Genomic DNA, 14,073 nt, shown 5'->3' on the forward strand with positions numbered 1-14,073 from the left:
GCTCGCCCTGCTTCCGGGCGGCGCGCACCGCTTCCGGGGTCACTCGGGATGCTGCGTGCGGCGCGCGGCGGCGTCCGGTTCCTCCTGCCGGTACCGGCACCGGGCCCGTCCCCGTCCCCCCTCCGCCTCCCCCCGCAGCTCTGCCTCCAGCGGCGGCTCCTGCAACAGGCGGCCCCGCCCGCCGCCGCCGTCCCGCCGGCTGTGGGGCGATGGCTCCTGGCCTGCAGCGGTGCCGTGGCCGGTGCCGTGGTGCTGGGCGGCGTCACCAGGTGAGCGTGGCGTCCCGCCGCCGTTGGAGGGGCTCGGAGCCGAGGCCACCGTCCCCGCCGCCCTCACGTCCCCGCCGCCGGTGCCCCGCTCGGGCTGTCCCCGCGACCCGCCGCTGCCTCCCGTGCCCCTGCCCCGCCTGTGGGAACCCCTCGAGCGCCTTCCCTCCTCCCGGGTTGTGAGGTGACATCGTGGGGTGGGGCTGGGAGTGCCGGAGGGACACTGCCTGCCGTGCGCCGCTGTCAGATGGGGATAACTTTCTCTCACGCGTTTTTGGTAATTTTACTTCTGTTGATCACTCGGGGTCTCCCTCATCTCTGTCCTGTTTCCAGCCGTGATTTTAAGGGCTGTCCGGTGCAGCTCTCCCATCAGTTGGGTGGATTTGTAGACCCTCAGGGAATGAGTTGTCCCCGCTGGTGTTTCTGCCCCCAGGCTGACAGAATCGGGCCTTTCTATGGTTGACTGGCACCTGGTGAAAGAGATGAAACCTCCCAGGACACAGCAGGAGTGGGAAGCCGAGTTCCAAAAGTACCAACAGTTCCCGGAGTTTAAAATGTGAGTGAGCAAAAACGGACAGAGGGTGGGCTCAGCTGCTCCAAAAACTCCTGTAAGGGTGGAAATATTTTCTAATGTCACTAGCAAGGCACATGGAGCCTGGCTGACGGTGGCTTCTTCACTGTCACCTCCTTCCTCTGAAGAAGGTGATCCCCTGTTGAGGGACTCATGGCACAGGACTGCTTCCTCGCGTGAAACAGTCCTTTGTTTTACTCCCGTTAACAGCCTGAATCATGACATGACGCTGACAGAGTTCAAGTTCATTTGGTACATGGAGTATTCGCACCGTATGTGGGGCCGTGTCGTGGGTCTGGCCTACATTCTGCCTGCCGCCTACTTCTGGCGAAGGGGCTGGCTCAACCGCCCCATGAAGGGCTGTGTTCTCGCGCTCTGTGGGCTGGTCTGCTTCCAGGTGAGTGAGCTCTGTAGCCGCAGGAATTAGCGGCAGCATCTCCTGGGAATGCCTTCTGATCAGGTGTAGTTAAAACAGTGGATGGGATGCTTGGAGGGGTGTCAGTGCTGGCAGCTGGTTGAAGATGGAGGAAACGAATCGCTTTGCCCCTAATGTTTATCTGGTTTTAGCAGTCCCTGCTGCCCTCTCTGGCTCTAACCCCTCTGTTTCATCAGGGGCTGCTGGGATGGTACATGGTGAAGAGCGGGCTGGAAGAGAAGCCAGACTCTTACGACATTCCTCGGGTCAGTCAGTACCGCCTCGCAGCACATCTTGGCTCCGCGCTGGTTCTGTACTCTGCGAGCCTGTGGACGGGGCTGTCTTTGCTGCTTCCGCGACACAAGGTACAAAGTGGTGTGTCACAAGTCGGGTGGATTCAGAGGGTTGAGGGTGTGATGTGGACGGGTGAGGAAAGGGTGTGAAGGGCGATGGTGCTTCCGTTTTAGTCTCTGTTCTTGGCTCTGATCTGATGCTGCGTTACAAAATACCCTTTCTGTAACCTTCTTGGTTATGGGACCTTCCTTTGACTTGTGCTGTTCTAGTCAAACATGATTAGCCTCAGCTTTCACGCAAGCTCAGGCAGGGGTGTGCTTTAGCTGGGATAAATGATTTGTGCCAGTATCTGTCCAGTGGCCGCTTCAGTTTCTGCACAGGGTTGGATTTGGTTAGTTGTGGTTTTGAGGAACCACTGAAGTGTGACTGTGCTGCATGGTGGTCTCTAGATTCCTCCTGTAAAAAACACAAGCCAACCCCTTGGCCCATGTGTGCGGTGAAGGCTTCTCTTACCTGGTGCAAATAGTGCTGGAATGCTTTGCCTTGATTTTTTTTTTTATTTATTTTTTTGTATTTTACAGTTACCCGAGACCCATCAGCTCATTCGCTTGAGACAATTTGCTCATGGCACTACAGCTCTCATTTTTCTTACTGCTCTTTCAGGTAAGAGTGTATCTTACTGTTGTCCCATCTGCGGCTCATTCTTTCCTGCCTTGTCTTTCTTGTGTTCTGGCAGGGACAGTGAGCAACCCCATCACGTTCTCTGGGAAAACTTCGTTGCTGTCAGGGAGCTGACAGTCAAGAACTTCCCTTACAAGTCTTTCCCGAGCAGGTGGAGATGTGCTTCCCAGCCTGCCTATCACTGTGTGGTCTCTGTATATGCTTCCGAAAGAAATTCGGGATCAAGCTGAGCTCTTGAGTCAGAGCGGTGCAACCCGGAGTCTCACCTGTCCCGCCTCTAGCAGTCTCATTCTCTGCTCTGGAATTGCAGGTGCCTTTGTGGCAGGGCTGGATGCTGGCCTTGTGTACAATTCCTTCCCCAAAATGGGGGAGCGCTGGATCCCAGATGATCTCCTTGCCTTCTCCCCCGTGCTGAGAAATATCTTTGAGAATCCTACAACTGTGCAGTTCGATCACAGGATCTTGGTAAGTGCCATCTTCCTGCTATGTCCATGCTCCTTCTCGGTTGCCCCCAGCAGCCAGCTGTCCTCTTTGCGCGGTGGCTCTGTCAGCTTGAGTGATACGCAGGGTGTCTGAAGGTCCTGAGGGTGTGTAACCGTTTTGCTTCTGCAGAAAGAGGAAGTTTAGGGCTCTTACCTATTTTCAGCACAGTCTCCTTCCTTAAGGATGTCTTCCTCCTGCTTGAGTTACAGACCTTTGTTTCTTTGAATCTCTTTTTTTCCTAACATGAGCTGCAGACCAGGGTAGCCCTCACTACTGAAATGTCTGGGAAAGTTGTGTGAAATACAACTTGGGAATCATAGAATCCTAGAATTGTCTGGGTTGGAAGGGACCTTTCAGATCATCTAGTCCAATCATCAACCTAACTCTGATAAACACCATCACTAACCCATGTCTCTAAGCACTATGGCAACCCGGCTTTTCAATCCCTCCAGGGATGGTGCCTCAACCCCTTCCCTGGGCAGCCCATTCCAAGGCTTAAGAACCCTTTCCTTGTAATAATTGTTCCTAATCTCCAATCTGAACCTCCCCTGGGGCAACTTGAGGCCATTTCCTCTTGTCCCATCGCCTGTTCCTTGGGAAAAGAGACTGACCCCCCTGGCCACCCCCTCCTTCCAGGGAGTTGTAGAGAGCAAGAAGGTCTCCCCTCAGCCTCCTTTTCTCCAGGCTGAACCCCCCCAGCTCCCTCAGCCTCTCCTCATCAGATTTATTCTCCAGACCCTTCACCAGCTCTGTTGCCGTTCTCTGGACCCGCTCCAGACCCTCAATGTCTATTTTGTGGTGAGGGGCCCAAAACTGGACACAGCCCTCGAGGTGGGGCCTCACCAGTGCTCAGTCCAGGGGGACCATCACCTCCCGAGTCCTACTCACCACGCTGTTCCTGATCCAGGCCAGGATGCTGTTGGTCTTCTTGGCCACCTGGGCACACTGCTGGCTCGTGTTCAGCCGACAGTCGACCAACACCCCCAGGTCCTTTTCTGCCGGGCAGCTCCAGCCACTCTGCCCCCAGCCTGTAGCGCCGCAGGGGGTCCAAGTGCAGGACCCGATATTGAATACTTCCTCCAGCTCTGCTGAACTTGCTTTACACCAATAGCACCCTGTGAAAATAGCCAGTTAGAGCAATCCAGGTATTAAACACCACTGCCAGCGCTGCTGGGGACTAAGCCATCACTAAGACTAAAAAGAAAGATGAAGTGACTTAGAAGAGGAATCCTGTGGGGTGACCTGTGCAGCAAGATTGTGCTCTTGAACCACAGCTGAGGGGTGAAAATGAGATCAGTTTTCCAGATGGCAGCTTCCACCTTTAGTTGTCAAGGTGACAGATGGGGAGAGGGCAAAAATAACCCCTGATGATGTGAAGAAATGAGGAAAAGCTACTGAAAAGTAAAGCATTAATTGGGAGAAAAATGGGACTCTCTTAACTTTAGTTAAATTTCAGGATTGTTAAGCTGGTGGGCACGGGAGCTCCGGGATTTGGGCATGGCTGTTAACGTGTTTCTGCAGTTAAAGATTGCTCACAGAATTTCTGTTACTGCATGGAAGGTGCAGCCAAAGAGCCACCGCACCCATTTCCTTTGAACTTTTCTTGAAGGTTGGCTGTTTCTCTTCCCCTCTGCAGGGAATCTCCTCCTTCGCAGCTATCACAGCGCTGTACCTCTTCTCTCAGAAGATCCCACTCCCTCGCAGGACCAGGATGGCAGTGACTTCCTTATTGGCTGTGGCTTGCATGCAGGTGCTGTCATTTTTGGTTTGGTTTGATTTTTTTCTATCTTTTTCTCCCTTTAGTCCTTTGTAGCAGATTGCTACAAAGACAGAGCTGCCCCTGGCTTGTGCTGGCCCCGAGAGCCTGCAGCTGGGAGGTGGAACTGCCTGCACCCAGGGCCTGCATGGTCTGAATTCGATGGCAGGAAGTCTGGCTGTGGCCATGGGCCTTTCCAGGCCGTACTCTGTGCTAGGGACATGTGTCAACGCTGCACCCACAGCCGCTCTTACCCCTTCTCCCTTCCTGGCAGGTGGGACTGGGCATCAGCACCCTGCTGCTGTATGTCCCCACGCCTCTGGCCGCCACGCACCAGTCGGGCTCCCTGGCACTGCTCAGCACGGCACTCTGGCTCATGAGCGAGCTCCGGCGGGTCCCCAAATAACCGACCGGAGGAAGAGCCCTCCCGGGGAAGCTGTGCCGCTGTGCCCGGAGGCGGCGGAGACACACACACACACACCCCCGATCCCGGGTGCAGGGGGCTGGGGGGATGCGCGCCCAGCCGGGCTGTGCCCGGGGAGGAGGCGGCGGGTGTGAGCGCGAGTTTTGTCATATAAAGGCGTTTTAACGGAGCGGCTGGTGTCTGGCTGGGTGCCTCCTTTGCGGAGCCAGGTGCGGGGGCAGGCGGGGAGCTGCAGCGGCTGCTGGCGGCGGGGGCCGGGCCCGCCGTGGCGGGGAGGGACGGGACGGGACGGGGCTGCTTTTAGCGCCCCCTGGCGTCTGCCCGCCCTGCGCCCGGCCGCGCGTCTCCACCAATGGGAGGCGGCGGTGGCGGCAGCGCCCCGCGCTCCGCCCGCGGATTGGCCAGCGGGCGCGGCAGTGGGCGGGGCGGCATCCGGGGCGGCGGCGGCGGCGGCGGGGGGGTCTGTCGGTGCGGGGCGGCCATGACGGCGCACAGCTTCGCGCTGCCCATCGTCCTCTTCTCCGCCTTCTGGGGCCTCGTGGGCGTCGCCGCCCCCTGGTTCGTGCCCAAGGGGCCGAACCGTGGGTGAGTGAGGGGCTCGGAGGGATACCGGGGGCGGGGGGTGTGGGACCGGGCCTCGCCGTCCTAACGCCGGTATCTCCGCAGGGTGATCATCACGATGCTGGTCACCACCGCCGTGTGCTGCTACCTCTTGTGAGTACCGCGAACCGGGCTCTGATACCCTCCTCCCCCCGCCCCATCCTCCCTGGCTTCACCGGGCCCGGTGGCCGCTGCCCGGCCTCCCGCCCGTGGAAGAACGGGGCAGCCCCTGGGCTGCGGCCTGCCTCCCTCCCGGGCGCTTCACCTCCTGGGGCAGCAGCATCCCGGGATCCTGGTACCTGCTCCCAGGGCTGACGGCGGGTTGGGTCCCTTTGCAGCTGGCTCATCGCCATCCTGGCCCAGGCCAACCCCCTCTTTGGGCCGCAGCTGAAGAACGAGACCATCTGGTACGTGCGCTTCCTCTGGGAGTGAGCAGCCCCCAGGAGCCGGCGCCTGAAGAGAGACACCCCCAAACTTGTTACCGTGAGTGGGCAGAGGGCTGGGGTGGCACACGTGTCCCCACTTGCCTGCCTGTGTCTGGCTGGGGAGAGAGCTGCAGCCTGCTTCTTGCCGGGAGGGAGATGCTTTGGCTTCTGTGTGTTGTGGCAGGGGTGAGCTGGTCTTGAGGCGGAGCCGCTGCCTCTGCGCTGGGCCTGAGCAAACCAAGTGCTTTCCTGGACGCTGTGGTTCCCTAGATTTGTAGGGGCTCCCTTGTGGGTGCAGTTTGGTGCTAACTTCTCCTTTCTCTGTCTCCCAGCTCTTGCTGCTGTTCCAGCCTCTACCCTCCCGTACCAGGCAGCCCCCAGAGGTGCTGGGACAGAGGCTGGACCCGCTGCCCCAGCACACCCTGAGCACTGCAACCTGGACTGATGATGGCTGCGCCCCTGAGCATGGCAGGCAGCACTGGCCTGGTAATCCCAGCCCTAGGAGCAGCCACACTGCCAGGGAGAGATCCCCTCAGCTGGCCACAGGTTGTCAGCTGGCAACTGAGCGCTGTCCTGAGAGAGATCTGTGTGTAGTGCCAGCGGATCCTGTCCCTGCAGTGCTCCCCCTGTTCCCTCCCGTGCACTAAAGCCCCAGCTCCCCGAGTGAAACCTCTGCTCGTAGCCCAAGCTGCCCAACTAGTTACCGGATCCCTGGTCATTTCAGGCACTGGCTGCCCCTCTGCATGAGAAGGCAGGAGCCCATTGCATCCTCAGCCCCCTGCGGTGAGGGTGGTCCTTGCTAAGACAGATTCTGGCTGTGAATGTGAGAAGGGAGGGCTGACTCTGGAGGAGCACACGGCCCCCCCATGGGTGTGATGAGGGAGGTGCTGGGGTACAGGGCAGGGGGTTCTGCCACTTGGCAGCCTGCTGGAGGGGGCTAAAGTGGTGCTGTGTCTCCCACCTCAGCAGTGAGGATGCTGCAGTAGTGTCTATACCACCCCCACCTCTGTCCACGTTCTGAGAAGAACTGAGTAGAGCATTGTGCTTTAGGTTTCCCCTTATTTATCAGATAATTTATTTGTATTAATTTATTTGTCTGTGTTTGTTGAATTTGTGTGGTGGAAATAAATCCTTTTTCTAGTAAGTGATGCTGGAGGCAGAGTCACTTGCTGCTGTGAGGCTGAGGAACAGTCTTGGCTTTATTCAGACTTCTTCCCTTCCCCCTAAGCCTGCTCTTGCACCATGAGAACAAGGCTGGGATCCTCAGCTGTTGAGCAGGAGGGTGGCATCACACTGGTGCATGGAAAGTTTTATCCTTGGTGCCACCTGTGCACTCATCCTGTGGGACTGGGGTCACGGTCAGGCAACAGCACGTGCCGGAGGGAGAACTGGGGACCTGCCCAGCCTCCAGCTGGCAGCTGTGCTGGGGCCACCTCCATGGCCACGCAGCAGCTGGAGAAGCTTAGTGGCCTCTTTCCAAGGTTGGGGTGGGGAATTAGGTAAAAAGCAGGGAGCAACATCTTCCAGGGACTCTGAGCGGGCAGGCTGGACTTCATTGTCTTAGGAGGAGAGCAGCAGAGGATGCTGTCTCCAAAGATGACAACAGTTCAGTTTGGATCAGTGCTTCCCTCACCGCTGCCAGCTCCGGAGGTGAATCACAGAATGTTTTTGGTTGGATGGGACCTTTGAGATCATCGAGTCCAACCAACAAAAAAAAAAAAAAAAAACAAAACACCCAAAAATAATAATAATAAAAAAAACCCCACCAAAACCAACCAAACAAACAAAAAAAAAAAAACCAAAAAATCCCAGAACACCAAAACCAAACCAAACCAAATGCCCACAACCACACAGCACACCCACCCACAAACAGACACAACCCAACAATCTCAGGCACTAGAGCATGCCCTGAAGTGCCATGTCTACACGTTCCTTAAATACCTCCAGGGATGGGGACTCCACCACCTCCCTGGGCAGGCTGTGCCAGTGCCTGACCACCCTCTCAGGAAAGTAATTCTTCCTAATATCTAATCTAAACCTCCCCTGCCCCAACTTCAGACCATTTCCTCTGCTCCTGTCATTATTCCCTTGGGAGAAGAGGCCAACACCCACCTCTCTACACCCTCCTCTCAGGTAGTTGTAGAGGGCAATGAGGTCTCCCCTCAGCCTCCTCTTCTCCAAACTAAACACGCCCAGTTCCCTCAGCCTCTCCTCCTATGACTTGTTCTCCAGACCCCTCACCAGCTTGGTGGGTCTCCTCTGGACATGCTCCAGCAGCTCAATGTCCTTCCTGTAGTGAGGGGCCCAGAACTCGAGGTGAGGCCTCACCAGGTGAGCTCAGCTGTCCTGCTGAAATCACAGACAACATCTACCGGCACGAAAGCAGCTCCCATCGTCCCACCGTGGCGGCACCAAGCAGCACTGTGCAGATGGGCACTGGTCATGCTGCCAGCCCGGAGCCGTCGCTGCTGGGGAGGCGTTTGCTAGAAAACAAGACCAGTGCTGGGTGGCTCAAGGGGTTTGTTTATTGCTACAGGAATGGGAACAGCCGAGTTCAAGTAAAAAGTGACAAACTCCATTGTGTCACCAGGGGCTCCAGCCCCGGGGAGGAAGGCTCGTGCCTGTGCACGGAGCCACAGTCCAGATCTGCCCTGGGACAGGGAGCTGGGCTGGAGTGAGGTGGTGGCCCCACGGGCAGGCCCAGCCTGCGCTCATCGGGGAGAGAACCGCTGGTCCTGGCGCTAGTGCCTGATTAACCCCTGGGACATCACGGGGCAGATGTGCCCAGGAAGGAATGTATGAAAGGAAATGGCAGCCAACTTTGGTGGTGCCTTAGGTACCAGTCCCTGAGCCCGGGGAGGATTGTCCTGGGAGGGGAAGACGTGGCAAAGAGCAGGACACCTTGTAAGGAACGCTCCGAGAGGGGCTGGGCTGGGCAAAGCCGCCCAGTGGAGCTTGTGGCTCACCTGGTTCCTGCAGGAACTTCGCTGGTGACTGCTGTTCTCCAGCCTATGGGTTTGTAAGGGACTGCAGGAAGGCCACCTCAGGTGGTGACCTACAGCACCTCACCAGCTTGCTCTGCAAACTGGTGGCTGAGTCATGGGGTGGCCTAGTGCTTCAGGTCACAGCCCTGGGTTGGCCACCTCGGCAATAGTGTTCTGCTTATCTGAGGGACCTGCCAGGGCTGCAGCCTTGAGCCCGCTGGCAGCAGAGGACTTTGCTCTACACCATGTGGCAAGGCGAAGGCCGGAGGCCAAGGAATGTAAAGATTAGGGCTGGGGTGAGGTGGAGAGGAAAGCTCCGGTGGCTGTAGCTGCCTCAGCCCACAGATTCTGGTTCCGATGTGCAGATGATGGAGTGCAGAGTTGAGATGGTCTTCGAGAAAGAGTCCAAGCCCTCGGAGCCCAGGCTGTCAGCCAGTCCTGGTTCTGCTGGTGCAATGGGTCGGCGGGTACCACCGTTGTCATGGCCCGTTTCCCTGGCCTGGCGGCACCACCACCTTGTCCAGCCAGAGCAGGGTGAGCTGGGCCGAGCGCAGCTGCCGGCGGTGGATGCGGCGCAACCGCAGGAGGTAGAGGACTATGGCCAGCGCTACGACCAGGATGCAGGCAAAGAAGAGATAGTGGTTGTAGACAAAGGAGAGGCGCAGCCAGGAGACGTGTGCTTGCCGGATGCTCTCCTGCCGGAGATCCCTGCGGAGAGGAGTCGGGGCTGGCTGTGAAGTGCCGTAGGATGCTACCAGGGTCCTGCGCCCAGGAGCCCTCGCCCGGTGCAGTGACTCCTGCTCCTCCCCAACCACCCTCCCCTGAGCGACGCCATCAGAACCGATGGTACCTGAGTGGCAGAAACCGTGTCTTGTAGAGGATGGCTCCCAGCGTCCACTGCACCTCCCGGTCGTACACCAGCTGGGCTGTGCGCAGGCTGGGGTACTCCAGGGGGAAGCGGAAACCCTGGTGAAGGACTTGGTACATCCAGGCTGATTTGAAGCACTGATACCTGCGGGAACGGCACACGGGAGCATCAACCAGACGCACGGTCCCTCACCCCAGCGAAAGCCCCCCCAGGAGGTCCGGCCACGGCACCCCCCCAGCGAAGCTCCTTACTTCAGACGGTGCTGGTCGGCGTGTGCCGAGTAGAGGCCGCCACGGAAGCGCTGGGTCAGCACCTCCCATCGCTGGCTGCAGTACTCCTGGGGAATGGAGAAGTTGGGGCTCAGAGCTGAGAAACGGCCCCCACTCCCTCCCAGCCCCAGGAACAGCAGCTCCCTGGCCTCCGGGCTGGGGCAGCACCCACCTGGGCAGCGGAGGTGAAGGTGGGGGCACTGTAGCGGCCCCCCAGGCGCAGCACATCCTCCGTGCAGTAGAAAAATTCAGAGAAGCCATAAAACTCGCTGTTGCTGAAGTCGATGGGTGCTTTGTAGGCCCCCACCAGGGAGGTCTGGCTGCTGTTGGACCCGGCCAGGAGGGGCTGCAGCTGCTCTGCGCAGGCCAGCCAGTCCCCTCGCCCCCGCACATACAGGGTTTGGTCACCCCTGGCCACCGTGTCCTCCAGCCCCACGGGCAGGCAGGGGTCCAGGAAGGGCGTCTCAGGGCTCAGCCCTGTCCGCTGGCTGTGCAAGCTGGAAAACAGGCCAGGAAGGAAAGGCAATTGCACAGGGGTTCTTCTACCATCCCCAAAAGCCTAGTCTAGCGCTGCCCTGCATCTGGATGCCCCCTGCATCAGACCAGGCTGTGGCCCCTTGTACCCTGCGGTGCTGGCACCCACCCTGCCACCTCCTGCTGAAGCCAGGCTCAAGAGATCTGTCACGCTGACCTGCTGCCACGCGCCCCGAGCCCCTGCAGGGTGCAATAAGGCACAGCCACCCCACCCAGCTTGCGGGGATCCGCATCCCTGCGCAGCCCCTGGGGAGCTGGAGGCAGGGTTTGCTCCTGGCACAGGAGTACCTGGGCACCAAGCCTCTCCGCCTCTGGCGACAGCTTCGTGTAGCGCTCTGGGAAGGGAAGGAGAGACAGGAGACAGAGAGCTTGAGGTGGGGATGCGATGGAAGGATGTGCTGAGTGAATCGGTGCTGGAGATGGAGGGAAAGTCAAAGCAAGAAAAGCCAAAAGTCACCAGAGGGGCCTCCCTACAGCCTGCCGCGAGGGAAGGAGGAGGAAGGCAGGGAGCTGTGGCACTGATAACGCCTGCCAGGCTCGCAGAAGGGCAGTGCCCGTGCGCTGTGTGCCAGCCCTGGCGCCTACTGCTGCCAGCGTGGCTGTGGGAGCTGTTACGGCCACAGGCGGCTCTTGGGGCAAACTTAATGGGGAGAAGGTGGCGTGAAAGACCCAGCACCCCATTCCGCGATGCCCCAGCAGGGGCACCGCTAGGCGAGGCAGCAGTACCGGTTGTGCACATAGGTCTGGTTCAGCACAAGATCCTCGTAGCGCTGCCGGGCAAAATTGCCCCCGAAGCCCAGAAAGGTGTTGACGTAGACGCGGTACATGTGGCCAGTGTGCTGTACATCACAGCCCAGGTTGAATTCTGCCAGCAAGTTCTTAGCAGCCTCCTCCTGGGGACGCAGAGGGGTCCGTGATCAGCAGCCACCCAGAGAAGTCAGGGGCTGCTCTGGGGGCCGGCCGGCCAGATACGCACCTGCTGGGGGGAGGAGAAGGCTCCAGCGTCGGGTACTTCGTAGGCGATTTGCAGGGAGGCGCCCCCCATGTCTAGGATCCCAACTGTTCGTTTCCGAACCAGGGAGTCCCTCTGGTCCCCCAGCGCTACGGTGACCACCGCATCCTCCTCTGCAACCCACAGCAGCATGTTGGCGAGAGGCAGGGCCTGGGGCAACATCTCCTCCCTTTCACTGTTACCCCCCAGAGCAGCCTCACGGGGCTCCTCAACCCCCACAAGCAGCCCCCGGGGATCACCTGCAGGGCAGTGGGTCCTGGCACTTGGGACTGGCTGCCGCCCCCCAGCTTTGTAGGTTCCCCCAAAGCATCCACCACTGGAAGCCGCTACAGGAACACTACTACAAACCCTCTCTCCCTGGTTCTTCTCCCAAAATGCTGCAGATGTCCCCCTCACGCGGGGATTTGTTCCTGTGACTGGGGCAGGTGCCCCTCCAGGAGAGTTTCACATGCGTGGCTGGAGTCAGGCACTGCCTGGCCAGAGGGGCAGATGCTGCCCGCTCCAGAGCTTGCTCTTAGTCCCAGTGCCGGGGCTGGCTCTCGCAGGGCTCTGCTCACACCCTCCTAGCTGCTGTGCGAGCAGTCGGACTCACCGTCCTCGTGATCAAACCGGCCCAGGACAAAGTTGATGCCGATCCAAGCGTAGACACCTGTACGAGACAGAAAGTGTCATCATCACGGCAATACACTAAAGGGAACCGAGCAGTGCTTTGCGGCAGCTCCTACCTTCCTGTTTCCCTGAGATCACTTCTGCGTGTGATTTAGAGAAGAGGAAATCAAACTCCAGGGGCACGTTTCTCACCAAGTCCTCCAGGATTGCAGCTTGCTGCCTGCGGGAGCGCAGGAGAGGGACCGACGCTGGGGCACCTTCCCCAGTGATGCTCCTTCACGGGAGCGCAAGAGACGAGCAGAAACCCCACTGCAGTACACCCCCCCCCCCGCCCTGCCCCCCGAGCCCCGGTGCTGCACCCACCCTGGAGACGAAAAACCCCCTCTATGTGTTTGAGACCAGTAAGAAGCATCTCCTCTCGGCTCCCTCCCAGCGCGCTGGGAAATGCTCCTTCCGCAGCCCTCGCTCCTTGCTTCTTTCTCGAATCCCCTTCAGGATTCCTAGTTTTCCTGTGAGGCTCACGCCGAGGTCACTGCCTTCCCCCTTCCTGAGGGGTCCCGGGGGTCCCTGTCCCCCCCCGGGGCGCTCACCTCTCGGGCAGCAGCCGCATGCCCGCCGTGCACAGGATGTACAGCGGCGTTTCCTTATGCTTCCGAGCCGGGACGTGGGCTGCCGCAAAGAGAAGCAGCGGGCGCAGGTAGGGCGTAGCTTGCTGCGGGGCCGCCGCCGCCACGGTGGAGATGCCTGCCCGGGGAAAGGAGGCTGTGAACCGGCCCAGCCCCGCCACCGGCTGGAGCCCTCCCGTGGGGACGGGGGCAGGGAGGGGCGGCACCGACCCGGTTTAATTTTCTTGACGACGGGGCGGCTGCTCCGGTCCCTCATCTGCTTGATGTCCAGCAGGTCGTGGGGGTTCCCGTTGTGCGGGGGCCAGAAGTAGACGAAGACCCGGGACCCGCTGCTCCCGCAGTCGATGACCACCCCGTAACTGAGGGCCAGGTCCTCGGTGTCGGTGGCCGTCAGATCCTCCACCCGCGCCAGGTACCTGGGGCCCGGGGAGGGTGGGCGACAGGGCGCCTCAGCACCGGCGGGCAACGGCCGCCCCCGGTCCCCCGGCAGCCCCCGGCACCGCTCACCTCTCGTCGCGCCGGGCGGCGCGGGGCGGCGCGGCCCAGCGGTGGGGTGCGGCGGCCGCCAGCAGCAGCAGCAGCCCCAGGGCGAGAGCCAGCCCCAGCGCCGCCGGGCGCTGCCTCGGCCCCGGTAACGGGCAGAGTCCGGCCGAGCGCCACGACGGGCAGGAAACGCCGATCCTGCGGGCAGAGGCCACAGCTCAGCACCGGGCCCGGCCCGGCCCCGCACCCCCGGCCCGGCCCCGCTCACCTGGCCATGTGCGCCCGCCGCCGCCCGCCCGCGCATCGCCCCGCTGCCGGCACCCGCCGCCGGTACCGGCGGCCACGTCACCAGCCGCCCCCGCCGCGGCCAATAGGGGCCGCCGCAGCCGAGCTCCGCCGTGCCGCGCCCCGCCCCCTGCCGCCGCGACGTCCAATCGCCCGCCACGCCGCGCCCCGGCGAAGCCACGCCCCCTCGGCGCGGCCACCAATCAGAGCGCGGCGGGGCGGTGCCCCCAGGCGGCGGAGGGTCGCGCCCTTGCTCCTGCGTCCGACCTTCGCCGGGTGACGTCACACGGAGACGTCCTCCCCGCGCGCCCAATGGCGGCGTCGCTGCCAGCGCCCAGCCAATCCGAGGCGCCCGGATAAACACGAGGCGCCGGGAGCCGGAGTGGCGGGGGAGGCAGCCAATGGCGGCTCTCCGGTCGCGCGGAGAGGCGCGGCGGGGGGGGCCAAAGGTTGCGGGCTCGCCGCCCAATGGGCTGCGCGGCGGGGCG

General features: G+C 60.7%; 3 protein-coding genes across 3 annotated transcripts; 2 read left to right on the forward strand and 1 right to left on the reverse strand.

Annotated features, from left to right (window-relative positions):
• The first annotated feature begins 41 nt into the window (after positions 1-41).
• On the forward strand, positions 42-5,058 carry COX15 (cytochrome c oxidase assembly homolog COX15). Its single transcript, XM_074159000.1, has 8 exons — positions 42-269; positions 700-822; positions 1,048-1,234; positions 1,450-1,617; positions 2,128-2,209; positions 2,538-2,692; positions 4,347-4,460; positions 4,741-5,058. Exons 1-8 carry the CDS (start codon positions 49-51, stop codon positions 4,870-4,872), a joined length of 1,182 nt encoding a protein of 393 aa, XP_074015101.1. The 5' UTR covers positions 42-48; the 3' UTR covers positions 4,873-5,058.
• A 253-nt stretch (positions 5,059-5,311) lies between these two features.
• ATP6V0E2 (ATPase H+ transporting V0 subunit e2) lies at positions 5,312-7,093 on the forward strand. The gene is made up of 4 exons (XM_074159027.1): positions 5,312-5,475; positions 5,557-5,604; positions 5,829-5,973; positions 6,248-7,093. The coding sequence occupies exons 1-3, from the start codon at positions 5,372-5,374 to the stop codon at positions 5,920-5,922; spliced, it is 246 nt and encodes an 81-aa protein (XP_074015128.1). The 5' UTR covers positions 5,312-5,371; the 3' UTR covers positions 5,923-5,973; positions 6,248-7,093.
• Positions 7,094-8,419: 1,326 nt separating this feature from the next.
• On the reverse strand, positions 8,420-13,576 carry ENTPD7 (ectonucleoside triphosphate diphosphohydrolase 7). Its single transcript, XM_074159194.1, has 12 exons — positions 13,569-13,576; positions 13,325-13,498; positions 13,028-13,233; positions 12,782-12,935; positions 12,308-12,411; positions 12,175-12,231; positions 11,547-11,695; positions 11,297-11,463; positions 10,209-10,533; positions 10,019-10,104; positions 9,750-9,911; positions 8,420-9,607 (listed from the first exon to the last, which is right to left on the reverse strand). The coding sequence occupies exons 1-12, from the start codon at positions 13,574-13,576 to the stop codon at positions 9,379-9,381; spliced, it is 1,821 nt and encodes a 606-aa protein (XP_074015295.1). The 3' UTR covers positions 8,420-9,378.
• Positions 13,577-14,073: the final 497 nt, after the last annotated feature.

Source organism: Numenius arquata, chromosome 15 (assembly GCF_964106895.1).
Source record: "Numenius arquata chromosome 15, bNumArq3.hap1.1, whole genome shotgun sequence".
Classification (NCBI taxonomy): Eukaryota; Metazoa; Chordata; class Aves; order Charadriiformes; family Scolopacidae; genus Numenius; species Numenius arquata.